Here is a 25542-nt window from a genome sequence, read left to right on the forward strand (position 1 = left end):
CTAAAATGAATAAATAAAAAATTAAAAAAAATTATTAATGGACATATTATAAAGTGAAAAAAGCCCTTTCTAAACAAGAAATACACCCTGCTGGATCTCAAAGAGGTTGTGGAGGTGGACCTGGCAAATTTATAGGTACTGGAGTAACTTTGGCTGTGGTGGAAAAGACTTTGGTGATAGAGGTGGCAGCAGAAGTAATTATAGAGGTGATAGTGGCAACTATGGCAGTGGTCCTGGGTATAGCAGTAGAGAGGAGGCTATGGTCATGGTGGACCAGAATATGGAAACCAAAGTGGTGGATATGGTGGTGGTATATATGATGATTACAATGAAGGGACGAATTTGGCAGTACTATGGTGGCAGTGGTGGGAACTATAATGATTCTGGAAATCACAGTGGACAACAGCAATCAAATTATGGACTAATAGCCCTGACCAGATAGCTCAATTGGTTAGAGCATTGTCCTGATAAGCAAAGGTTGCAGGTTCAATCCCCAGTCAGGGCACATACAGGAACAGTATGCTTCTGTTTCTGTCTCTCCCTCTCCCACTTCTTCTCTTTCTAGAATCAATAAATTAAAATTTTAAATTATGGACTGATGAAGGGGGACAGTTTTGGTAGAAGAGATTCATCCCACCTGACCAGGCGGTGGCACAGTGGATAGAGCGTTGGACTGGGATGCGGAGGACCCAGGTTTGAGACCTCGAGGTCGCCAGCTTGAACGCAGGTTCATCTGGTTTGAGCAAAGCTCACCAGTTTGGACCCAAAGTTGCTGGCTCGAGCAAGGGGTTACTCAGTCTGCTGAAGGCCTGTGGTCAAGGCACGTATGAGAAAGCAATCAATGAACAACTAAGATGTCAAAACAAAAAACTAATGATTGATGCTGCTCATCTCTCTCCGTTCCTGTCTATCCCTATCTATCCCTCTCTCTGACTCTCTCTGTCTCTGTAAAAAAAAAAAGAGAGAGAGAGAGATTCATCCCTATGGTGGTGGTTATGGATCTGGTGGTGGAAGTGGTGGATGTGGTAGCTAAAGGTTCTAAAAACTCAGCAGAACCTGACCTGTGATGGCATGGTGGATAAAGCATTGACCTGGAATGCTGAGGTCCCTGGTTCGAAGCCCTGGGCTTGCCTGGTCCAGGGACACATGGGAGTTGATGCTTCCTGCTCCTCTCCTCTTCTTTCTTTCTCTCTCTCTCTCCTCTCTAAAACAAATCAACAAACAAACACTCAGCAGAAAGAGAGAGCAAGAGTTGTCAGGAAAGCTGTAGGTTATGTACTTTGAGACAGTGATCCCAAATGCATGAGAAGAACCGTAAAAATCTGCCACAGAAGGAATGATAATCCATAGTCAGAAAAGATACTGCAGCTTAAACAGGAAACCCTTCTTGTTCAGGATTGTCATGGCCACAATTTGCAAAAAGCGCAACTGCTGATTCATGCAATGTAGTGTAAATTAGATGTCATTCCTGAGGTCCTTTATCTGTCATAGCTTGTTTTTCCCATTACATCAGGTATATGATCTGTAAATTGTAGTAGTGGTACCAGGAATAAAAAAAAAATAAGAAAAAAAAATTTTTTTTTTTACAGAGACAGAGAGTGAGTCAGAGAGAGGGATAGACAGGGACGGAGAGAGATGAGAAGCATCAATCATTAGTTTTTCATTGCGTGTTGCAACACCTTGTTCATTGATTGCTTTCTCATATGTGCCTTGACTGCGGGCCTTCAGCAGACCGAGTAACCCCTTGCTGGAACCAGGGACCTTGGGTTCAAGCTGGTGGGCTTTTTGCTCAAACCAGATGAGCCCACGCTCAAGCTGGTGACCTCGGGGTCTCGAACCTGGGTCCTCTGCATCCCAGTCCAATGCTCTATCCACTGCACCACCGCCTGGTCAGGCAAAATAAGAAATTTTTAACTTAAGGCCCTGGCGGGTGGCTCAGCAGTAGTGCGTTGGCCTGGCATGTGGAAGTCCCAGGTTCAATTCCCGGTCAGAGCACACATCTGCTTCTCCACCCCTATCCTCTTCCCCCTCTCTCTCTCCTCCCCCTTCCTGTGGCCAGGGCTCAAATGGTTTGAGCAGATTGGCCCCAGGCGCTGAGGATGGTTCCATGGCCTCTGCCTCAGGCTCTAAAATAACTGGTTGCAACAGAGCAGCGGCCCCAGATGGGCAGAATATTGCTTGCTAGGGGAATTGTCGGGGTGCATGCGGAGCCTGTCTGCCTCCCTGCCTCTCATTTAAGTAGAAAAACAAAAGAAAAGAAGAAAAAGAAATTTTTAACTTAAAAAAAAGCATGATGAGCCTGACCTGTGGTGGCGCAGTGGATAAAGCATCGACCTGGAATGCTGAGGTCGCCGGTTCGAAACCCTGGGCTTGCCTGGTCAAGGCACATATGGGAGTTGATGCTTCCAGCTCCTCCCCCCTTCTCTCTCTCTCTCTTTCTCTCTCTCTCCCTCTCTCTCTCCTCTCTAAAATGAATAAATAAAAATTAAAAAAAAAAAAAAAGCATGATGAAAGTGTGAGACGATATAGAGAAGAGTAAGTACACATTTCATTTACACCAAAAAAGAAAATCATGCCTGACCAGGCAGTGGCACAGTGAATAGAGCGTCGGACTGGGATGCGGAACACCCAGGTTTGAGACCCCAAGGTCACCAGCTTGAGCACGGGCTCATCTCGTTTGAGCAAGGCTCACCAGCTTGAGCCCAAGGTCGCTGGCTCCAGCAAGGGGTCACTCAGTCTGCTGTAGCCCCCAGCGAAGGCACATATGAGAGAGCAATCAATGGACAACTAAGGTGCTGCAACAAAGAATTGATGCTTCCCATCTCTCTCCCTTCCTGTCTGCCTGTCCCTATCTGTGCCTCCCTCTGTCTCTGTCACACACACACAAAAAGAAAATGTGCATTAGCATATCCATTTTATCCATAACACTGAGAGCCAGATACCATCCAAAAGTCATATAGCTAATAAGCATCTGAACCTAGATAGACTCAACACTTGTTGGATTTCAAATCTCACGCTCTTCTTATTGCTCTAATGATTATTCCATTAAGTAGGAGCAAGGGAGAGCTGAGAATAAATATTTGAGGCAGTTATTCAAGGACCAGTTCTGGCAAGCAATTAACATGAAAGAAGGTGATGTCTGAGTAGAGCTGAGTGGGTGCCCCGAGGTAAGAAAAGGCTTTATGTTCACCATGGGTCTTCATAATTCCTGCTCCAGGAGGGAGAAGGAAGTCTCTGGACCACCAATCCAGCTTCTCCGCTTAACCATCTTGGGGGGAAGAATTGATAAAAGAAAAGAGTGTAAGAGGCCCTGGTGGGTGGCTCAGTGGATAGAGCAATAGTGGTACGGAGATTCAGGGTTCGATTCCCAGTTAGGGTACAAAGAAGCAATCATCTGCTCTGTCCCCCTCTGTCTCCCCTTTTTATCCTCTGGAGGATAGCTCAGTACTTGAGCATCGCCCCAGAAGGGGTTGCCTGTAGATCTGGTGGGGGCACATACTGGAGTCTGTCTCACTATCTCCCCTCCTCTCACTTAATAAAGATAATAATAAGCATATTAAAGGCTGAAGCTGAATGGTAAGTCCTAGGGTCTTAAGGAAAAAGTGCAAAGTCCTGACAAGGTGACGTATGGTTCCTTTCTGCGTCTCGCTACTCACCTAGCCCAAATGGGCAAACAAGTGACAGGCCAGGGAGCAACAAACCCAGAACACAGCTTCACCACCTCAATTTCCTCCATCCCACAAAAGACTTCCAGGACCATAATGCAACGGTGCGCGGAGCCAATGAGCCACATCTCGCCGCACAGTCGCAGTGAGAGCAGCGCGAGCGGTGTCATCAAGCCTGTAATACAAGGTCCAGCAGGCAACTCGCGCGGCTCCACTGTCTATCAACCCAGCTCTGGAAAACCCGGCCCTGCGTTCGGGTCCCCACGAACACTCCCGGGGCAAGATGGCTGTTCCTGGAGCTGAAGCGGAGGTGAGGGGGTGCTAGGCGTACCACCCTATCCAATAAACGATTGGCTTTTCTCGTCGTGACCATGGGGACCTCAGAGCCTTTGACCTGAGGCAACCCCAGCATTTCACAGTTTTAACCTGGAACCTCCTGGAAGGCTGCATAGTGAGCGCTTCCTCTGCACTCCAACCCAGGCGCGAGGCCGGTCAAGCAGACCTTTCTGTCCCGACAGGTACGACGCTGAGCACTCCATGCCTGCCGGCGCGGGGAGGCATGGCCTCCCGCAGGGCCGCCACCTCTACTGGTTGCTCAGCGTGTTCATGTTCACCTTAAAGCTCTGGTAAGGAGGGGCTGAGGGCAAGGGGGAAAGCAGGGGACAGAAGATTGGATAGTCCCTGCCCCCAGGAATGAGGGGGATCGTGTACCTCGACCGCGGGGGTGGAGGAGTTCCCTATTTTCTGACTTCTGACTTCTACCCTTTGTACCCTCACCGCTGCAGCCAAGCAGAGGCTCCGGTGCGGGAGGAGAAGCTTTCAGGTGGGTGATGGTCTGGGAACCCGACGTCCCCATAGTTTTTGACATCGTCCCATATACCAAGAGCCTAATGGAAAGGGGCAGCACCACGTGGAATGAGGGCATTCAGTTTTGCTGGGAAATTTAATGGTAGAACCGTTTCTGAATGAAGTCTTGGGCTGGCATTTTTCTCCCCTTTTAGTGAGCACCTCAAGTTTGCCATGCTGGCATGTGGAAGAGTTTGTGGCAGAAGAATGTACTCCATGTTCTAATTTCCAGGCTGTGAGTATCTGTTTTCTCTCCCTTTTTTTGACATCTAATCAGTATCTAAGTTTAGTTTTTTTCTTGACTAATATAAAAGTTTATTTAACAAAAGCTCAATATGAAAATGTACACTTGATTTTTATATTGTAGAAAAACAAGTGCTGTGGAAAGGGGACATGAAAAGCAGTTGATTTCTCTGGTGAACAGTCACTCTTCATACTCTTCCCAGGCTTCTGACATAATGATGACACTATTTCCTCCTATTACCATCATTCCAATAGTGTTCTGTTGCCCACTAGTTGCCATCTCCACACATTCATTGATCACAAGATTCATAAAGGGATCAAATCCCTGTGCTGTTCCTTGGACATCTTGGACATGTCTGTCACCAATTAATTTCAACAATAATTTCTTTTTTCCCCCCACTAATGATAACTTCTTGTCCATAAAAATTTTAATGCGGGAAGGTGAGCTTTGCTTTACTCATGGTGTCTACTGAGAGAGCTCAAAGATGTCTCCAAATGAAATTTGTGCCCTCTCTCACACTCCTACCACAGCTCCTAAGTCTTACTAAGTATGCTGTTGCATTGTCATTTGTCTTTTTACTGATATATGTCCAAATCTGAACTTGTCTTCCCCCTGAAAATGTGCCCTTTCCAAGTTAATGACAACATTCAGCTAGTAACCATGTTCTGTTCATTTTTAATCCAGTAGGCTCTGGAACCTGCCCCTGCCTCCCCTGGACTATTGTCTTTGAAGTATTCTAATACATATTCCTACTCATACAGTCCCCACCTTCACCATTGCCATTAGAAATTCATTAGTTCTCTGTTGCCTACCAACTCTGAGCAATAGCACTTGGGCATCTGCCCATTGTGAATGGTAGCCTTACTGCTTCTCCTGCCCCTTCCTAACATGTGCTTTGGTCCTTTTCTCCTGGCAGAAAACCATCCTTGAATGTGGTTCCACAGGGTTTGTGGAGAAAATCACATGCCACTTATCTAAGAGGATTGAGTTCAAAAGGCAAGTGCTATTTGTCTTTTTGAAATCTCCTAGATCACTTCCTTTGCTCCTGTGACCTTAGGTAGATAGCCCCACCTCTTCTTCTTGATTTTGAGGTAGTGTGGAATACTGGAAGGAGAAAGGCATTTGGAACCAAATTACTGCAGCCCAAGTCCCAGCTCTACTTCCCACTGCTATATTATTGGCCATGTTTTCTCATTAGTAAAAGTGGTCAGTACTTACTCTGCTTATCTCACCAGAAAGTAAGTTAAACAGTACATTTGAGTGGGATTTATGAACTGTGAACAAAGTTGACTGACTGGTTTTCTCTTTTCCCCTTGGATGTATGTTGGTTAGGCTGTAGTAGAAGGGATATTAGAGGGAGAGGCTGTCTGGCCTTCCCTGGGAATAACTGTTTCTTCCTACCCTCAGTTGCCGCTGGGCTCTGATGGAACAACACTTATTCTGGAAATTTGAAGGGGCTGTCGTGGGTATGGCCTTGGTCTTCGCTTGCCTTGTCATCGTTCGTCAGCGACAGCTGGACAGAAAGGCTCTGGAAAAGGTCCGGAAGCAAATTGAATCCATATAGCTACCTTCTATCCTTTTACAGGGGTTTTAAAGACCCTACTCCGGCAGAGAAAGTGGAATGGACTGACTTGTGCCCCTGGTATTTTTTTTGGGGGGAAAGAAACAACTTTCTTCCATCTTCCTCATCTAGATCATTAATGAGCAGAATAAAAAGAGTTAAATAGCTTCCTTCCCTACTGTGATTTGGTTTGGGGCAGGAAGCCCTGAAGGCAGAGAGGGAAAGGGGGTGGCAGCCTTAGGCGCCAGTTTATCAAGTACTTGTCTTTCCCTCCTACGACTTATTTAAAACTCTGGGATAAAATTTCAGCAAAAAAAAGTTGATTTCTCAGCAACCACTTCTATTTCCCCTCAACCTTATCTCCAAAGAAGAAATAAAATCACATATACATAGCAAAAATATCTGAGGTGCCACCTTACATAGGCAGACTTGGCCTCGGGGCATCCTGGTATGACCCCCAATGCCAAAGAACCCTGAGTGGGAAGCCCAGAGGGAAGCAGAGCCATAGGGAAGTCCTGGATTCTTTACATGGTTGGATAGTGAGTTAGAACAGGTTGCAGCTCACGGTGCATCTGCATGCAGCAGAGTGCTGACATGCCCACTGGGGCCTGTCTTCCCTGTCATCTCTTCAAGCAGTGTCCTTGTTGAGCCATTTGCACTCTTGGCCCTAGGTGGCCCCCTCAATCTGGACTCTACCTCTGGGGTCTCTGAATTTTCTGTTATGTCCTTGTGAGTTAGGATATTTCCGGAAATCACTGTGGGGTGTAGGTAAAAGGGCAGTAGTAATAAAGTGCCTCCTTGGCTGGGAAATCCTAGATAGGACAGGCCTTCCCACCTCTTAACTACCTTAAAGAACACACTCACTTGCTCACCAGGTAAAAGGAGTCCCTGCCTGCCTTTGCCTCTCACCTCCATGAGGCTGATATTCCTCAGACCCAGCTTCTGGAAGACCTTGAAAAGGGCTGAAACTGGGCAGTATGATGAGAGCCAAGGAAAAAGAAGGATCAGGGATCAGACATTTGGGCTTTGAGGACAATAAAGGAAGGTAGCAGAAGGCATTTGGAGTCATCAGGGATGAGAAGATTCACATGGCTTGGGAGTATGGGTATCAAGACAGAGTGTGACAGAGAGGGTAGAAGTAGGGGGAGATGGGAAGTAGACAAATGGTACCAGAACACAAGTGCTGGTCTGGGCAGCTTTGTTGGAAGTTTGAGTTATGAGCATCTGCTGCTGGCGGAGTTGAGTCACCAGGGAGCTGGGAAAGGAGAAAGGATGAATTAGATCTGGAAACCAAGGCCCAAGAATGGTGCCCCTTTGTACTGCACACTTCCCCCAATGTGCATACTATGCTTTCACTCACATGTCGTACCTCTCAACCTCCTGGACTTTTTTCTGTAGTTCCTGGTTCTGTGCAGAACAAGCAGCCACCCCTAAGGAGTTTGGAAAAGTAGAACAAAGTTCTGTCATTATGGGGGTCCCTGACCTTGCCTGCCTTGGTAAGGGAGGGGCCCAGACCTGGCCCAGAGGAAGACAGAAATGTGAGTTCAAACATACCTGCTCTCTAGTCCATCAATGTACTCTTTCTTCCACTGCCGACTGTCCTGAGCTGACTGCTTGTTAGGGATTTTCCTCCTCACCTACTTGAGGACCCTCTCCTCTGCCTGGGGCCCCAAGGTCGTCAATCCTGGGTCTTTAGCCTCCCCCAGCTCCCCAGGTCTCTCCTGTGATCCTGGCTCCTCAGAGCCATGGTGGGACCACTGAGTGGTGGCACACTTTGGGGAAGCGTGTTACCTTGGTGAGGGGCAGATGAGAGGGCAGGGAAATCCTTTCCTAGCCCAGCAGACACTTCTCATTTGTCAGGAACAAGGTTTGACAGAGCAGCTGGTGGAGGACAGGAGATGAGAGTAGGGAGAGGGTCATCCCATTTCTAGTACCCCAGCCACTCCCCTTACACTCCTTCTAGAGTTTCCCATTTGCATTGAGGAATAACTAACCATGAAATGAAATGAGGGCAGAGACCTTAATTCAGACAGGCCCTGGATCATACCCAAAGGGACTTTGCTGAGGCTGAGAAGGGAGAGGAGGTGGTTTTGTCATATCCTTTGACCACAGATTCTGGACCTTAGCATGCTGAGCAAGCTGGGGGGGGGGGTCTGTTCTGGTTCACATCTCCCCAAATCTTATGGATATTTGAAGAATGTGGAGTAACTCACTAAGGTATGGTTTGCTCAATCTTCCAGCAGGCAAATGAATCACTTTCAGCTATTAATTTCTGTTTGGCAGCCTATGTTATCTAGTGACCTGTCAATCACAGGGAGCTCCTTGGGCAGTGGCCTATTCTCCCCAATGGTCTGATCTTCAGTTTTCAGACTAAATCTCTGTTCCTTGTCAAAGAACTTCCTAAGTCAACCAGACTGAACGACATCTCTTAACTAAGTATTTGGGGAGGGGAAGCAATTTCTCAGTCTGTTGAGATCTTGCTTCCAGGCATATCCTGTGTTTGGCTCCAATAAATTATTATAAAAATTTGCATATGTGTATACACACACACATCTCTCTCTCTCTCTCTCTCTCTCTCACACACACACACACACACACACACACACACACACACACACGACCCTGGCCAGATAGCTTGGTTGGTTAGAGCATTGTCCCCATTTGCTGGTTAAATCCCAGGTCAGGGCACATATAGGAACAGATTGATGTTCTATTTGTCTCTCTTCCTTCCTCTCTCTCTAAAATCAATCAATCAATAAAATATATATATACATATATGTGGAGGGTAGACAGTATCTGGTTAATGTGAGTCCATCAACTGAGTGACTTTATTCCTAATTCCTTCTTTAAATATATGCTTCAGTTTGTGGTTTAGGAATTTGCTTTTGTCTTTTCACTTTTTGCTCAGCCATTTCTGCTATCTCTGCCTTTTTTTTTCTTTGAGAGAGAAAGATAGGAAGGGAGAGAGATGAAAAGCATCAACTCATAGTTGCAGCACTTTAGTTGTTAATTGATTGCTTCTCACACATGCCTTGACCAGGGTGCTCTAACTGAGCCAGTGACCCCTTGCTCTTGCCAGCAGCCATGGGATCACATCGATGAGCCCATGCTCAAGCCACCAACCTCGGGGTTTCGAACCTGGGACCTCAGCATCCCAGGTCAATGCTTTATCCACTGTGCCACCACTGATGAAGCAATCTCTGCCTTTTTATTTCTTTTCTTTCTTCTTTTAAAATAAACTTTATTTCAGAAGTTTTAGATTTACAGAAAAACCACAAACATAGTGTAGAGTTTATCTCTGCCTTTTTCCAATGTTCCCTTCTTGTTCCTTTGACTATTTGGTGGAACTATATTAGAGGGTGTACCTCCTGATACACCTAATCAAAATCTGTGAGAATAAGGCCTAAATGGTTTTATTTTAAAAAACAAAACCACAGCCTGACCAGGCAGTGGGTGGTGCATTGGATGGAATGTTGGCCTGGGATGCTGAGGACCCAGTTTCAAAACCCTGAGATCCCTGGCTTGAGTGCGGGCTCAGCAGCTTGAGCGTAGCGTCACCAGCTTATGTGTGGGGTCACAGACATGACCTCATGGTTGCTGGCTAGAGCCTAAAGGTTGCTGGCTTGAAGCCCAAGGTCAATGGCTTGAGCCTAAGGTCGCTAGCTTGAGCAAGGGATCACTGGCTTGGCTGGTGCCCCCAGTCAAAGCACATATGAGAAAGCAATCAATGAACAACTAAGGTGCCTAAACTATGAGTTGATGTTTCTCATCTCTCTCCCTTCCTGTCTGTCTATATCTCTCTCTCACTAAAAAAAACCCCCAAACAAACCAAAACAAAAACAAAACACAAATTCCCCAGTGTTTTGATGCACAGTTAAGTTTGGATGTTTTAAACATTTTAAGGCCCCTCAACCCAACATTTTAAGGTACTTGGCTCCTGGTCCAGCTTCAATCACCAATTTCTAGAACCTGTTCCCTGCCTTTAGCACACAACAAGTTCTTTCCAGGATAAAGACAAGGTTCCCTCCTTACCCCACAGAGGAACCTGACCAGCTATCCTTGGGAAGTTAGGTGCCTACTGGACAATTGTTTCCTTGGAAACATAGTTGCACAGTTGCTTCTTTTATACCCTGTGCTCAGTAACCAGTTGAGATTCCCAGGTGGCCTGTTCCATTTCTGTGTTTTGACCCAAGACTGAGACAATAACTGAACAAACAATGCGCACAAGGTTCGGGCTTTCTCCCGAGTCCTCTTCCCTCACCCCACCTCTTGAACTGAATCATTAGCACCTATCCCCAAGTACTTCAGTTTCCCTTGTTCTTCCTTGCTTTTATTTATTAATAATTTTATTTTATTTTATTTTTACAGAGGCAGAAATAGACAGGGACAGACAGACAGGAACGGAGAGAGATGAGAAGCATCAATCATCAGTTTCTCGTTGCGCGTTGCGACTTCTTAGTTGTTCATTGATTGCTCTCTCACATGTGCCTTGACCGTGGGCCTTCAGCAGACCAAGTAACCTCCTTCTGGAGCCAGCGACCTTGGGTCTAAGCTGGTGAGCTCTTTGCTCAAGCCAGATGAGCCCGCGCTCAAGCTGGCGACCTCGGGGTCTCGAACCTGGGTCCTTCCGCATCCCAGTCCGATGCTCTATCCACTGCGCCACCACCTGGTCAGGAAACCTGCTTTTATTTATTAATAAATTTTTATTTTATTTTTTTTGTGTGAGAGAGACAGGAAGGGAGAGATGAGAAGCATCAACTTGTGGTTGTGGCATTTTTTAGTTGTTCATTGATTACTTCTCATTTGTGCCTTGACGGGGACTCCAGCTAAACCAGTGACCTCTTGTTTAAGCCAGTGACCTTGGGCTCAAGCCAGTGTCCCCGCACTCAAGCTGGTGAGTCTGTGCTCAAGCTGGTGCCCTCAAAGTTTTGAACCTGGGACCTCAGTGTTCCAAGTTGACACTATCCACTGTGCAACCACCAGTCAGGCTCTTCTCTGCTTTTATATTGCCCATGTCTCCCTGGCTTTCAGACCAGATGCCACAAAAATTGGCAGACAGAGACGGAGTTCAGCGTCAGTTTTCCCTTCCTTTCCCCCCATCAATGTGGGTATATATGTGTATCAGGGAGGACTGGAATAGGCCAACCCCAAGACTCACCAGGACTGCAGGAAGCACTGGGTTTACATTGCTTGCCCTAAGCAAGATGTAGGCATGAGCAAGGGGTAGCTCGCTGACCATGCAGGCATCAGGCACCACAAATGGTGGGCTCCTCTGATCTGAGGAAAACAGGTAGCTGGGAGAAAGGAAATGGAAGGTAAACCCTGCTGGCAGCAGGGCCTAGGTAGTGGCACAGATTGGGGAAACCCCCTTAATTCCAGGGCTAGGGCTGTATCTGAAGGGCCATTGTCCCCTTTCCACAGAACATTACTGACCTAGGTGAATGGAGATGACCTCTACAGCTGGTGCAGCTTCCTCCAGGGCCCCTGCCTCATAAACAACCTCATAGAGGTCAGGGGAACTGGGTGCCTTGGGGACAAGGGGACTGCCTGGATGACCAGGGTCCTCAGAGTTTTCACTGTCACTGCCAGGAGATGCTTCTGAGCAGTACACTTCATTAGGGTCAATGAAAAGCTTTGGGAAGTCTTCAGGCTCACTCTCTTGGAGGCCCTACATTAGAAGAGGGCATATATACACACAGGGAAGAATTCTGGAAGTCCTTCCTGACATCAAACCTGTATTATTCAGGTTTCAGTTTCAGTCCTGTCTATCCTTGGACAAAGGACAGTTACAGTTTATGTCTATTTTAGGGGTACCATCTTTAGTCCTCTTTCCAATTATAGGCTGAAGCCTGTTGGGCTTTTTTTTTTTTTAACAGAGTCAGAGAGAGGGATAGACAGAGACAGACAGATAGGAATGGAGAGAGATGAAAAGCATCAATCATCAGTTTTTCTTTGTGACACCTTAGTTCATTGATTGCTTTCTCATATGTACCTTGACCGTGGGCCTTCAGCAGACCGAGTGACCCCTTGCACAAGCCAGCAACCTTGGGTCCAAGGTGGTGAGATTTGCTCAAATCAGATGAACCTGTGCTCAAACTGGTGAGCTCGGGGTTTTGAACCTGGGTCCTCCACATCCCAGTCCGACGCTGTATCCACTGCGCCACCACCTGGTCAGGTCTCTTGGGCTTCTTATCAGAGTTGTGTTTCAACCCGTCCCTACTTCCATTCATCACACACAGGCATGGCCCCCACTGGACTGCCAGCCTTGCTGCCCCATTTTTGCAGCATTGTCACTGGGATTTCTGCAGGTGGACAGTGGAGTCCCAGCTCTAGAAAAGATCCTGTTAAAATATCGTCTGGGGGTTTCAGCCACGCGTCCATCAGGTTAGGAGTTCCGAAATCAATCCTGTAGGGAGATGTGGGGTGGGAGAGTTTCAGAAGGATGATGGCGCCCCTTTCCACAATAACACAGAGATACAATTTCTGGCTCCCTCATCCATTACCCCCCTTCCTCACCTGTGCAGCCCCTCAGCTGTTATCCGGAAATATTGCCTTGTCCTTATCTCTGGTTCAGACGAACAGGCCTCCGAGGTTATTACCTGTTCTGAAAAGCCTGGCCCTGCCAAGCCAGACTAGCCTGCTGTCCACCCCGAACAGTACGTCTTTTCTTCCCTCCAGGATCTCGTATCCTGGACATGCCCAGCCAAGCCCCGCCCCCTACTTTACACTCGGAAAGTGGGTGGCACCTAGTCGGAAGCCACAGTAGGGGCGCTGAATGGGGGGAGGGGGGGTTTCAAAAGGCTGTGCGTCCACAAACCACACCTGAGAAAAACAGGCAGTATCGTCCTTTGTGCCTCAGTTTTTCCTAGTGAAAGCAAATTTTCCTGAGGCGGCTCCTCAGAGATAGAGTTGGCTGTGACTGGAGCGCAGGATGTTTGAATGCCTGCTCTGTGACCACCAGTTTTATTAGAGGGAGGCCAAGGCAGGATTGAAAACAATGGAGGAAAGAGCTAACTGTATTGCGAAGATTTTTTGGAGGGTCCCTCCTCCACCTGTGGATCTCATCCCACATTTGAATCTGATTGGAAGTTGAAGACGTAACGGTTTTGATGGACAGGGCGTTGAGCCAATGGAATTATCCTCTGGAGGCCGGCTTTGCCGTAACTGGTCAGAATTGGTGAGAGTGTAAGGCCAATGGGGCCCGAGCATTTATTTGTCTCGTGGGGGTTGGGGTCTACCAGAAGGAGGGTAAGAGCCAGAAAACGAGTTGTGAGGGAGGGGGGAAGTTCAGAGAATTTGAGTAGAGGCTTGGTTTGGTTTCGCTTGCCACGTGACTCGTAAACGTAGATTAATACCCAGGCGGGAAGTAAATATCCTGTTAGCTCAGGTTATGTGGCAGAGATTTGATTCAACCCGTGGAAAGTTTCTCAATCGCGGGATGTCAAAATCCGTTACTGATGAAGAACAGCAGTGATACATGCACACAGAACTGTTAATTAACGGAGGGATTAGAGTCTAGAAAACTACAAAACGTTAAAAATCAGCCAGATTGTTCAGCTGGTTAGACTAGCATCCGCCCAAAGCACAGTTCTATCCCGGGTCGGGGCATGTGCAGGAACCGATAGATGTTACTGTTTTCTCTCCCTTTCCCTTCCTCTCTAGTTAGAATCAATAAATAAAAATATTAAATTAATTTAAAATTAAAAACAACGTTAAAAATGAGTCTGACCAGTAGTGGTGTAGTGAATACAGGGTTGACTTAGGTTCCAAACCTGAGGTCGCGGACTTGAGTGCAGGCTCACAAGCTTTAGCCCAAGGTCTCTGGCTTGAGCAAGGGGTCACTGGCTTGTTGGAGCCCTCCAGTCAAGGAATGTATGAGAAACAATCAGTGAACAACTAAAGTGCTGCAACTACCAGATGATGCTTCTCATCTCCCTTTCTCTCTCACTCTCTCTCAAAAGAAAAAAAAAAAGTTAAAAATCATCATTAGCCTGACCTGTGGTGGCGCAGTGGATAAAGCGTTGACCTGGAAATGCTGAGGTCGCCGGTTCGAAACCCTGCTTGCCTGGTCAAGGCACATATGGGAGTTGATGCTTCCAGTTCCTCTCCCCTTCTCTCTCTCTCTCTCTCTCTCTCTATCTGTCTCTCCCTCTCCTCTGTAAAATGAATAAATAAAAAATTTTTTTAAAAAATCATCATTAGGGTTTGGTGTGTGAATTTGTCTTGTGTGTGATTACCAACCCAGCTGTCCTCAGTGCCTGGGGTTGACACTCGAACCAATCACGCCACTGGCTGTGGGACAGGTAGAGAAAGAAGGAGGAGAAGAGAAAGAGAAGCAGGCCAATGCTCTGTCTACTGAACCAATGGTCCAGGGTCATCAATAATATTTTTTTAAAAATTTAATTTATTGGTTCTGCCTGACCAGGCAGTAGGACAGTGGATAGAATGTTAGCCTGGGACTCTGAGGACCTAGGTTCAAAACCCCAAGGTTGCCAGCTTGCGTGAGGGCTCATCTGGCTTGCTGCGCATTGTCTCACCAGGTTGAGCACATGGTTTCTGGCTTGAGTGTGGGGACATAAACATGACTCCATGGTTGCTGGCTTGAAGCCCAAGGTAGCTGGCTTGAACAAGGGGTCACTGGCTTGGCTATCACCCCACGATCAAGGCACATATGAGAAAGCAGTCAATGAACAACTAAGATGCCGCAACTATGAGTTGATGCTTCTCATATGTCTCCCTTTCTGTTTGTCTGTTTTTGTCCATCCCTCTCTTTTTCTGTCTCTCTCACTAAAAAGAAAACCAATTTTTTTTTTTTTGTATTTTTTCTGAAGCTGGAAACGGGGAGAGACAGTCAGACAGACTCCCGCATGCGCCCGACCAGGATCCACCCGGCACGCCCACCAGGGGCGATGCTCTGCCCACCAGGGGGCGATGCTCTGCCCCTCTAGGGGGTCACTCTGCCGCGACCAGAGCCACTCTAGCGCCTGGGGCAGAGGCCAAGGAGCCATCCCCAGCGCCCGGGCCATCTTTGCTCCAATGGAGCCCTGGCTGCGGGAGGGGAAGAGAGAGACAGAGAGGAAGGGGGGGGGGTAGAGAAGCAAATGGGCGCTTCTCCTATGTGCCCTGGCCGGGAATCAAACCCGGGTCCTCCGCATGCCAGGCCGACGCTCTACCGCTGAGCCAACCGGCCAGGGCCGAAAACGAATTTTTGACCCTGTCCTTGTAGCTCAGTGTTTGGGGCATCATCCTGATATGCCAAGGTTGCAGGTTTGATCCCCTATCAGGGCAAAAAAAATCAATATATAGAGATATATAGATATACTGTATAGATATATAATGTTTAAATTTGCCTGACCTGTGGTGGCACAGTGGGTAGACCATAGACCTGGAATGCTGAGATCACTAGTTCAAATCCCTGGGCTTACCTGGTCAAGGCACATATGAGAAGCAGCTACTGTTACTATGAGTTGATACTTCTGGCTCCTCCCCTTCCTCCTTTCTTGCTCTCTTTCCTCTTTTTAAAAATCAAATAAAATCTTTAAAAAAAATAAATTTATTTGTTGATTTTAAAGAGAGAGGGAGGGAGCCTGACCTGTGGTGGTGCAGTGGATAAAGTGTCGACCTAGAAATGCTGAGGTCGCAGGTTCGAAACCCTGGGCTTGCCTGGTCAAGGCATATATGGGAGTTGATGCTTCCAGCTCCTCCCCCACTTCTCTCTCTCTGTCTCTCCCTCTCCTCTCGAAAATGAATAAAAAAAAAAAAAAAAAAAAAAAGAAGTAAAAAAAGAGAGGGAGGGAGACAGAAACATTGATCTGTTTCTGCAATTGCCCTGACCAGTGATCGAACCAGCAACTCCTGCCCATCGGGATGACACTCCAACCAATCAAGTCATCTGACCAGAGTAATACACACACACACACACACACATATATGTATATATATACATATATACATCTTTATTATATGTGGCTTAAGTGTCTGTTTGTCGTCAATAGCTTATTGGTTGCTTGCATAACTGTACTAGCCAATGGGGTGAAGTTACCACGGCTGAACGCAAATTGAGCGGATCAGGGGGAAGGTGAAGATTTGTTGCATTGGCAATCATCTGTTTTTCATAAAAACTACGTCTTGCCTGACCAGGCGGTGGCGCAGTGGATAGAGCGTCAGACTGGGATGTGGAAGACCCAGGTTCGAGACCCCGAGGTCACCAGCTTGAGCGAGGGCTCATCTGGTTTGAGCAAAAGCTCACCAGCTTGGACCCAAGGTCGCTGGCTCAAGCAAGGGTTACTCGGTCTGCTGAAGGCCCGTGGTCAAGGCACATATGAGGGAGCAATCAATGAACAACTAAGGTGTCGCAATGCGCAACGAAAAACTAATGATTGATGCTTCTCATCTCTCTCCGTTCCTGTCTGTCTGTCCCTGTCTATCCCTCACTCTGACTCTCTCTATCTCTGTAAAAAAACAAAACAAAACAAAAAAAACCTACATCTTAACGTAATTTCTTTTAAGAATGCCTCCTAGAAAATACAGCACTGAAGAGGAGAGAAAAAGAGCTAAAGCTGCACAAAAACAGCTTTCTCAACAAAAAGAAACCACTGAGCAGAGAAAGACAAAGCTTGCTTCAGTCGCAGAGCAAATAATACGTCTTTCTCGGCAAAATGAGACTGATGAGCATAGAGAAACAAGGCTTGACTGAGATGCAAGACAAAAAAGCCTGTCTCGACAAAATGAGTCCCTTGAACAAAGGCAGGAGAGAAATGCAAAAAAAAATGACAGAGTAATGCTGACCGAAATGCAAAAAGGATTAAAACAGTTTCAAGCGGAGAAACTTTAATTTTTGAGCATTCCTCTGGTGACATGAATATTAAATGTGAACACTGTCAGTCCTTAAACTTCAAGTTAGAAACTAATCGATTTGACTGTGGCAAGAAAGGATTTTCTCAATGTTGCAAGTACGGAAACATTGTAGTTCCACTAATTGAGAATTATCCACCACTCTTGAATAAATTATTGATTAATCAGCATCCAAATAGTTCGTTTGCTTTTGCGTCCATGGGAAACAAACCAATTGACTTGCCTGGACCAGGACTTTATTGCTTTCGACTTCATGGTCAAGTTTACCATCAAACTGGAACTTTGCATCCTTCTGACGGGAAAATAAAGTTTGCTCAATTATATATACTTGATCCCTCAGAAGCCAGTTCGGCACGTTTAGAATGGAATAAAAGAGCCCTGGCCGGTTGGCTCAGCGGTAGAGCGTCGGCCTAGCGTGCGGAGGACCCGGGTTCGATTCCCGGCCAGGGCACATAGGAGAAGCGCCCATTTGCTTCTCCACCCCTCCGCCGCGCCTTCCTCTCTGTCTCTCTCTTCCCCTCCCGCAGCCAAGGCTCCATTGGAGCAAAGATGGCCTGGGCGCTGGGGATGGCTCTGTGGCCTCTGCCCCAGGCGCTAGAGTGGCTCTGGTCGCAACATGGCGACACCCAGGAGGGTCGCAACATGGCAACGCCCAGGATGGGCAGAGCATCGCCCCCTGGTGGGCAGAGCGTCGCCCCCTGGTGGGCGTGCCGGGTGGATCCCGGTCGGGCGCATGCGGGAGTCTGTCTGACTGTCTCTCCCTGTTTCCAGCTTCAGAAAAAAAAATAAAAAAATAAAATAAAAAATAAAATAAAAAAAAGAATGGAATAAAAGAGTTCCTGAGAAAGAGATCTTTGACATGTGAGTTAACTTTTGTTTTTTTTTTTCTGAAGCTGGAAACAGGGAGAGATAGTCAGACTCCCGCATGCGCCCGACCGGGATCCACCCCGCACTCCCACCAGGGGCCGACGCTCTGCCCACCAGGGGGCGATGCTCTGCCCCTCCAGGGCGTCGCTCTGCCGCGACCAGAGCCACTCCAGCGCCTGGGGCAGAGGCCAAGGAGCCATCCCCAGCGCCCAGGCCATCTTTGCTCCAATGGAGCCTTGGCTGCGGGAGGGGAAGAGAGAGACAGAGAGGAAGGGGGGCGGTGGAGAAGCAAATGGGCGCTTCTCCCATGTGCCCTGGCTGGGAATCGAACCCGTGTCCCCCGCACGCCAGGCCGATGCTCTACCGCTGAGCCAACCAGCCAGGGCCTGAATTAACATTTTATTATTTAAATCACCTTTATTTATTGAGCTAGCGGTGGCTCTTAAGAAATGTACCGCCAGTGGTTTCCTTCATTGCACTCTACTTTAAGCAATTAAGCAAGTAGAAGGGGGAAACCCTGTGGGGCACTAAGCAAAGGGGCGTCCTCGCCGCCTGCCCTGGGTAATTCCATTTGAATTAGCAGACACCTTTGCACAAATCATTTTAATTACAATTTATAATATCTAGAACAGCGGTCATTTCATATGACCACTGGGCTTTCTAGTATATATATATATATATATATATATATATATACTTTAAAAATACTTTTTTTAATTTTATTTTTTTTAATTTATTCATTATAGAGGAGAGAGAGAGAGAGAGAGAGAAGGGGGGAGGAGCAGGAAGCATCAACTCCCATATGTGCCTTGACCAGGCAAGCTCAGGGTTTTGAACCGGCAACCTCAGCGTTTCCAGGTTGACACTTTATCCACTGCGCCACCACAGGTCAGGCTAAAAATACTTTTAAAAAATAAATTCTAGCCTGACCAGGCAGTGGCACAGTGGATAGAGCATTGGACTGGGATGCAGAAGACCCAGGTTCGAGACCCCGAGGTCACCAGCTTGAGCGTGGGCTCATCTGGTTTGAGCAAGAGCTCACCAGCTTGAGCCCAAGGTCGCTGGCTCGAGCAAGGGGTTACTCGGTCTGCTGAAGGCCTGCGGTCAAGGCATATATGAGAAAGCAATCAATGAACAACTAAGATGTTGCAATGCGCAACGAAAAACTAACGATTGATGCTTCTCATCTCTCCGTTCCTGTCTATCCCTCTCTCTGACACTTTCTGTCTCTGTAAAAAAAAATTTTCTAAATTTTAAAAAATTAATTGATTTTAGAGAGAAAGAAACATTGATTTATTGTTCCACCATTTGTGCGTTCATTGATTGATTCTGTATGTTCCTTGACCAGGAGTAGAACCCACAACTGTGGTGTATCTAGCTGACGCTCTAACCAACTGAGCTACCTGGCCAGTGCTATAAATAATTTTTTTAAATTTTTATTTATTCATTTTAGAGAGGAGAGGGAGAGACAGAGAGAGAGAGAGGAGAGACAGAGAGAGAAGGAGGGAGGAGCTGGAAGCATCAACTCCCATATGTGCCCCGACCAGGCAAGCCCAGGGTTTCAAACAGGTGACCTCAGCATTTCCAGGTCGACGCTTTATCCACTGCACCACCACAGGTCAGGCTATAAATAATTTTTTTAATGTTTATTTTATTGATATTAGAGAAAGAAAGAGGAAGGAATAGAGAGACACACAGAAGCATCAATCTGTTCCTCTATGTGCCCTGAGCGGGGACCGAACCAGCAAGCTCTGTGCTTTGGGATGATGCTCTTACCAACTGAGCTATCCAGCCAGGACAATAATCTTAAAAGCATAATTTGCCACAGACAAACCATAGTATGCATAATATTACCTTAAATAATCTGGAGTTGCTTCTAAATGCAGAATCTTAGCTCGGCCATCCTGACAACCCTGGAGTTGCTTTTAATAGTAATTTTTATATTAAAAGCTTGGAACAGCAATGATAATTATTATATGATGGGACACTAGTACCCCATTTCACTTACATCTTTTTATTTAATTTTTTTAGCAAGAGAGAGAGAGAGGGACGGTCATTAAGACAAGGATAGATAGACAAGACGGAAGAGAGATGAGAAACATCAACTTCTGTTGCAGCACTTTAGTTGTTTATTGTTTTCTCATATGTACCTTGACAGGGAGGCTCCAGCTGAGCCAGTGACCCCTTGCTCAAGCCAGTGACCTTGGGCTCAAGCCAGTAACCTCGAGCTTCAAGCCAGAGACTTTTGGGCTCAAGCCAGGGACTCTAGGGTCATATCTGTGATACCATGCTCAAGCAGGTGACCTCAGGGTTTCAACACTGAGTCTTCAGTATCTCAGGCCCATGCTGTATACACTTTGCCAACATCTGGTCAGGGTCACTTACATTTTTTTTTTTAGATTTTATTATTCATTTTTTAGAAAGAGAGGAGAGAGAGAGAAGGCGGGAAGAGCAGGAAGCATCAACTCCCATATGTGTCTTGACCAGGCAAGCCCAGGGTTTTGAACCCATAACCTCAGCGTTCCAGGTTGATGCTTTATCCACTGTGCCACCACACGTCAGGCTCACTTACACTTCGAGTCTATATGATTCCTTTCTCCTAGCCTACCTCCCTCAAGAAATCCTCATGTTCCCCCTTTTCTTAAGAAAGTTGTTGAGGCCTTACCTGTGGTGGCGCAGTGGATAAAGCGTCAACCTGGAAATGCTGAGATCGCCAGTTCGAAACCCTGGGCTTGCCTGGTCAAGGCACATATGGGAGTTGATGCTTCCAGCTCCTCCCCCCTTCTCTCTCTCTGTCTCTCTCTCCTTGCTCTCTCTCTCTCTCCTCTCTAAATGAATAAATACAATAAAATAAATAAAAATTAAAAAAAAAGAAAAAGAAAGTTGTTGGCCTTCATTTCCAAAGTCGTATCAGTGGAATTACTCTGTCCCTTCTTTAGGCAATGAGGCCTTTTCATCTTTGCAAAAAAGAATAGGCCGAGCCCCCTTTTCTGTTTTCCTCTTGTTTCCTACTCTCCCGTGAGGCTAGAAGAGGATTCTGTTAGCACAGGGATGTTGGCCAAGAGGAAACAGTGAAGGTCATCATTTAAAAATTCTTCAACACAATCAAGGAACAGAAAACAGCAAAGGGGGTAGGGTGGGGGGGGGGCAAACATACAATAAGGTGTATACAAAGATGTGTTGAAGAATTGGGCACCTGAAACCTGTGAAGGTTAATCAGTGTCACCCAATAAAACTCAGTTGGAAAAAAAGAAAGAAAGAAAAGAAAGCAGCAAAGAAGTCAGTCCTAAGACAAGAATGCTTTCCCTTTGGAGCCAGGTTGCACATAAGGGATCCGGGTCCAGGCAGGCACTCAATTGAGTTGGGCGGAAGACTAGGGACTTCAGTGTGTGTGTGTGGCGACACCATCCCTGTCCACGGGGTTTCTAGCTTGTTCTTTTCTTTTTTATTTTTTTTAGAGAATTATTTTTTTAAGGACTTTATTTATTCATTTTAGAGAGGAGAGAAAGAGGAGAGAGAGAGAGAGAAGAGGGGTAGGAGCAGGAAGCATCAACTCCCATATGTGCCTTGACCCGGTAATCTCAGGATTTTGAACTGGCGACCTCAGCATTTCCAGGTCGACGCTTTATCCACTGCACCACCACAGGTCAGGCTCTAGCTTGTTCTTTTAAAATCTCCAAAAGATCCAAGCCTCTGTTGCACAGCCAGCCCCTACGACCGGAACTCCTCCGCAGCAGCCCAGGAGGACCTCAGCCCCTAGATCCCCTCTCTAGCCCCAGAGGGCTTTCTCCCTTCGTCTCCGCCTCCACACAACTCTAGCTGCCCATCTCTAATTGGCCCAAGATCACGTCACTCCTAATATGGCCCTGCCCTCCTGTTACTGTCATTAGCAATGAGGGCGGGCACTTGGCGGCTCTTGATGTGGGGAAGATAGGATCCTAGGAGGAGCCGTGGGGAGGGGGCGGGAATTCCCGACTGGAGGCCGGAACTCAGACGGTGCCATGTAGCGAGTGAGACCCTCGCGAGGTGAGTCGGGGCTTCCTGGAATAGGGATTCACGTCGGCATCCCAGGCCTCCCCGGGGGCCTACGAGCTGGAGTTCCAGCTCTCACATTTTTCTACTTCCTGGGACGCTAGCGGCCTCGAACCCCGCCTACTGACGACTGGACTTCCAGACGCCGCCCTCAGTTGTTTTGTCAGCCGGTCCCGGGACCCCAGACCCCTAGGGCCCTTCTTTGGTCATCGGTCGCAGCCTGCGGCCTGAAGTGGTCGCTTTCTGCTTTGGTGGGGAAACCGGAACGGGAGAGTGGTCCAGCACCCAAACGCGCCCTGTTCAGGTGGTCCGTGAAGCTACCCGCGCGACATCTCTGCATAGCCCCAAACCCCCTTAGCCTCATCCCTTCTTTCCAATAAGGGGTCTGGCCTCCACTTTTCTTATGGAACCCCAGCTCCCTAGTTCTCTAGGAGTTCCAGGTGAAAGGCTAATGAGATATCCACAGAGCCCTCATGCCTCTGTTTCCCCTTGCTTGGCCCCTGAAGGAATAAAGTCTGAGGGCAAAGAGGAATGTTCCCGTAAGGTAGATGAGTCACACTGGCTTGGGGAAGGTCAGAAAGCGGCTGGGGTGAGGGAACTGCACTCTACTGACCAGTCTTTCCTTTTCCTTGGCCCCATCTTCTTTTACTTGATTATTCCTCCACTCACTCTATCTTCCTAGGTCCGAGAGTCACTAAAGCAACCACAGCCACCATGGGACCCTGGGGAGAGTCAGAGCTCCTGGTGTGGCGCCCAGAAGCAGTAGCCTCGGAGCCCCAAGTACCCCTGGGACTGGAGGTGAAGTTGGGGGCCCTGGTGTTACTGCTGGTGCTCACTCTCATCTGCAGTCTGGTGCCCATCTGTTTGCTTCGCCGGCCTGGAGCTAACCCAGAAGCATCAGGTAAGGCTCTCCTTTTTCCCTGATTCCAGGGATGCTTGGGTTAGAGAAGGCTCTCGGGCTGAGGAGGGTGACTTAAGGAGGGGAAGGCAAGAGTGACCATTGCTTGGGTTGGGGTTGTGGGGCCCTGTATGGAATTCATTTGGTCATTCCCCTCTGTGTTTTACTCCTGCCCAGCCTCCCGCCAAAAAGCCCTGAGCCTAGTAAGCTGCTTTGCTGGGGGTGTCTTTCTGGCCACCTGTCTCCTGGACCTGCTACCTGACTACTTGTCTGCCATAGATGAGGCCCTGGCAGCCCTGCACGTGACGGTGAGCACTGGCTGGCTGCATGCGACCCTGTGTATGTGAGTGTATTCAATTGCATACCTCTAGGAGAGGTGGTTTGTGTGGTTGTGGTTTGTGTTGTTCTGTTCCTGTGTCAATCCGTGACTGTGTAAAAGGCTCTTGATTGTGACCATGAGAATTGTGATTTTTAGTTATAGGGCATAACTCTTTTTGTGGCTCCCCCCCTACCCTCCAGTCCCTCTGTGACTCCTGTGTATCTTTTCAGATAGTGTGAGTAACCTTATTACCAGGTATGTGACCTACTCTGGATTTCTCAGTTCCAGCCTCCAGAAAGTTATAGGCACTCCAAGAATCATCTTCATCCTCTCACCACTTTCTGAAGAATTGGAGAAAGAGGTCTCTATAGGCCTGGGAAGGGGAGGAGGCAATCCCAGGAGGTTGGCGTTGGGGAAGATTAAGTCCAAAAGTCTCAGAGGAAAAACTGAGACAGTTGGGTGGTGACGGAAGGACAGAACCCTGGGTTCTTTCTCTATTTCCCTAACACTGAGTAAGCAACACTGGATTTAAACTGTGTATCTGTGACTGAGTGGTCTGTGTCTCCATGTGACTGTGTATAAGTCTGAATGTCCCTGTGACAGTGTGTGGCTGTGTGTGAGCATTTGGGAAGGAGGGCCAATGTGTGACTCTTTGTTTATATGCCTTCATGTGACGCTTTGTGTACATACACATCAGTGATTCTGAACTGGGGTGGTTTTGCTATCTCCCTCAAAGTTTGGTAATGTCTGGAGACATTTTAGTTGTCACAGCTTAAGGAAGGAGAGTATTGCACTGCTACTGGCATCTACTGGGTAGAGGTTAGGGGGGCTGTGCCCTCCACAATAAAGAATTATCTAGCCCCAAATGTTAATAGTGCCAAAGTTGAGAAATCTTAGCCTACATGAAACACTATGACACCAGAATCTGTGTGATTATATATAATTCTGTTCTGTGTCACCAAGTGACTCTGTATCTATGTGATCAAGAGTGATCCTGTGTCTACGTGGGACCCCATGTTTGTGCAGCTGCATCTGACTCCTCTTCCCCATTCTCGGTCTGTTTCCTGAACTCCTTGCTGCTTCCTCTGCCTACAGCTCCAGTTCCCTCTACAAGAGTTCATCCTGGCCATGGGCTTCTTCCTGGTCCTGGTGATGGAGCAGATCACGCTGGCTTACAAGGAGCAGTCAGCTCCACCACCTCGAGAGGAGACGAGGGCGCTGCTGGGAACAGTGAATGGTGGGCCACAGCACTGGCATGATGGGCCAGGCATCCTGCAGACAAGCGGAGCTCTGGCAGCCCCCTCAGCCCTGCGTGCCTGTGTGCTGGTCTTCTCCCTGGCCCTGCACTCGGTGTTTGAGGGGCTGGCAGTGGGGCTGCAGCGAGACCGGGTTCGGGCCATGGAGCTGTGCCTGGCTTTGCTGCTCCATAAGGGTATTCTGGCAGTCAGCTTGTCCTTGCGACTGCTGCAGAGCCGCCTGCGAGCAAGGGTGGTGGCTGGCTGTGGGATTCTCTTCTCATGCATGACACCTCTGGGAATAGGGCTGGGTGCAGCTTTGGCAGAGTCAGCTGGGCCATTACACCAGCTGGCCCAGTCTGTGCTGGAGGGCATGGCAGCTGGCACTTTTCTCTATATCACCTTCCTGGAAATCCTGCCCCAGGAGCTGGCCACTTCTGAGCAGAGGATTCTCAAGGTCATTCTGCTCTTATCAGGCTTTGCCCTTCTTACTGGTCTGCTCTTCATCCAAGTCTAGGGGGATCCAAAAGGGACAGGGTAGATTGGGTACCAGGTGCTGTTAACCCACCTTCTCTCAGGAGTGGGAAAGGGAAGTCTTAAGGACCAAAGAGCTCTCTGAGATGTGAGAAGGGGGAGCCTTTGGGACTCTCTGATTGATGAGAGGGAAGTGAGCAGACAAGAGCCTGGGCCCCAGGCTTAAGGGACAAGGCATAGTCAAGTTATTAAAAACGTGATCAAGAGTCATTAGTATTAGGGAAGACACTGCTAGAACCGGGCAGACACTACACAGGGAGAAGCTGACACTAGTGAGTTTAGAGGTGGGTACCAAGATGGTGTGAGATAGAAGAGAGGGCACAGGCCCAGAATCAGCAGCCCTGTTGTTTCTAGCCCGTTTCAGCCCTCTTTCATTTGGAGTGGACCCTTCCTGTTTTTCTTAGGTCCTACTCTCACATCTATTTCCCTCTTTCCTTCTCCCAAGACACTAGTGTCAAGTGGCCTCTTCCTGCCAGTTTTGGTACCT

General features: G+C 47.7%; 3 protein-coding genes across 5 annotated transcripts; 2 read left to right on the forward strand and 1 right to left on the reverse strand.

The window, feature by feature from the left end:
• The first annotated feature begins 3816 nt into the window (after positions 1-3816).
• JTB (jumping translocation breakpoint) lies at positions 3817-6483 on the forward strand. The gene is made up of 6 exons (XM_066262049.1): positions 3817-3975; positions 4184-4291; positions 4451-4488; positions 4667-4746; positions 5672-5751; positions 6163-6483. Exons 2-6 carry the CDS (start codon positions 4203-4205, stop codon positions 6317-6319), a joined length of 444 nt encoding a protein of 147 aa, XP_066118146.1. The 5' UTR covers positions 3817-3975; positions 4184-4202; the 3' UTR covers positions 6320-6483.
• Positions 6484-6619: 136 nt separating this feature from the next.
• Positions 6620-14845, reverse strand: CREB3L4 (cAMP responsive element binding protein 3 like 4). The gene is given in 12 exon segments (XM_066254515.1): positions 6620-7071; positions 7226-7340; positions 7478-7571; positions 7677-7746; positions 7872-7977; positions 8108-8197; positions 8311-8372; positions 11471-11984; positions 12552-12592; positions 12595-12722; positions 13139-13326; positions 14810-14845. Coding segments are annotated over 12 exon segments (1638 nt in total). The 3' UTR covers positions 6620-6877.
• Positions 14846-21927: 7082 nt separating this feature from the next.
• On the forward strand, positions 21928-25209 carry SLC39A1 (solute carrier family 39 member 1). 3 transcript variants are annotated; one of them, XM_066262055.1, is made up of 4 exons: positions 21928-22063; positions 22752-22970; positions 23145-23275; positions 24382-25209. In XM_066262055.1, exons 2-4 carry the CDS (start codon positions 22784-22786, stop codon positions 25036-25038), a joined length of 975 nt encoding a protein of 324 aa, XP_066118152.1. In that variant the 5' UTR covers positions 21928-22063; positions 22752-22783; the 3' UTR covers positions 25039-25209. The 3 variants fall into 3 exon arrangements, with proteins under 3 accessions (XP_066118152.1, XP_066118153.1, XP_066118154.1); XM_066262056.1 differs by lacking the exon at positions 21928-22063 and adding an exon at positions 22134-22376; XM_066262057.1 differs by lacking the exon at positions 21928-22063 and adding an exon at positions 22134-22373.
• The last annotated feature ends 333 nt before the right edge of the window (positions 25210-25542 follow it).

The sequence above is a fragment of the Saccopteryx bilineata genome, chromosome 2, assembly GCF_036850765.1.
Source record: "Saccopteryx bilineata isolate mSacBil1 chromosome 2, mSacBil1_pri_phased_curated, whole genome shotgun sequence".
Taxonomy (NCBI): domain Eukaryota; kingdom Metazoa; phylum Chordata; class Mammalia; order Chiroptera; family Emballonuridae; genus Saccopteryx; species Saccopteryx bilineata.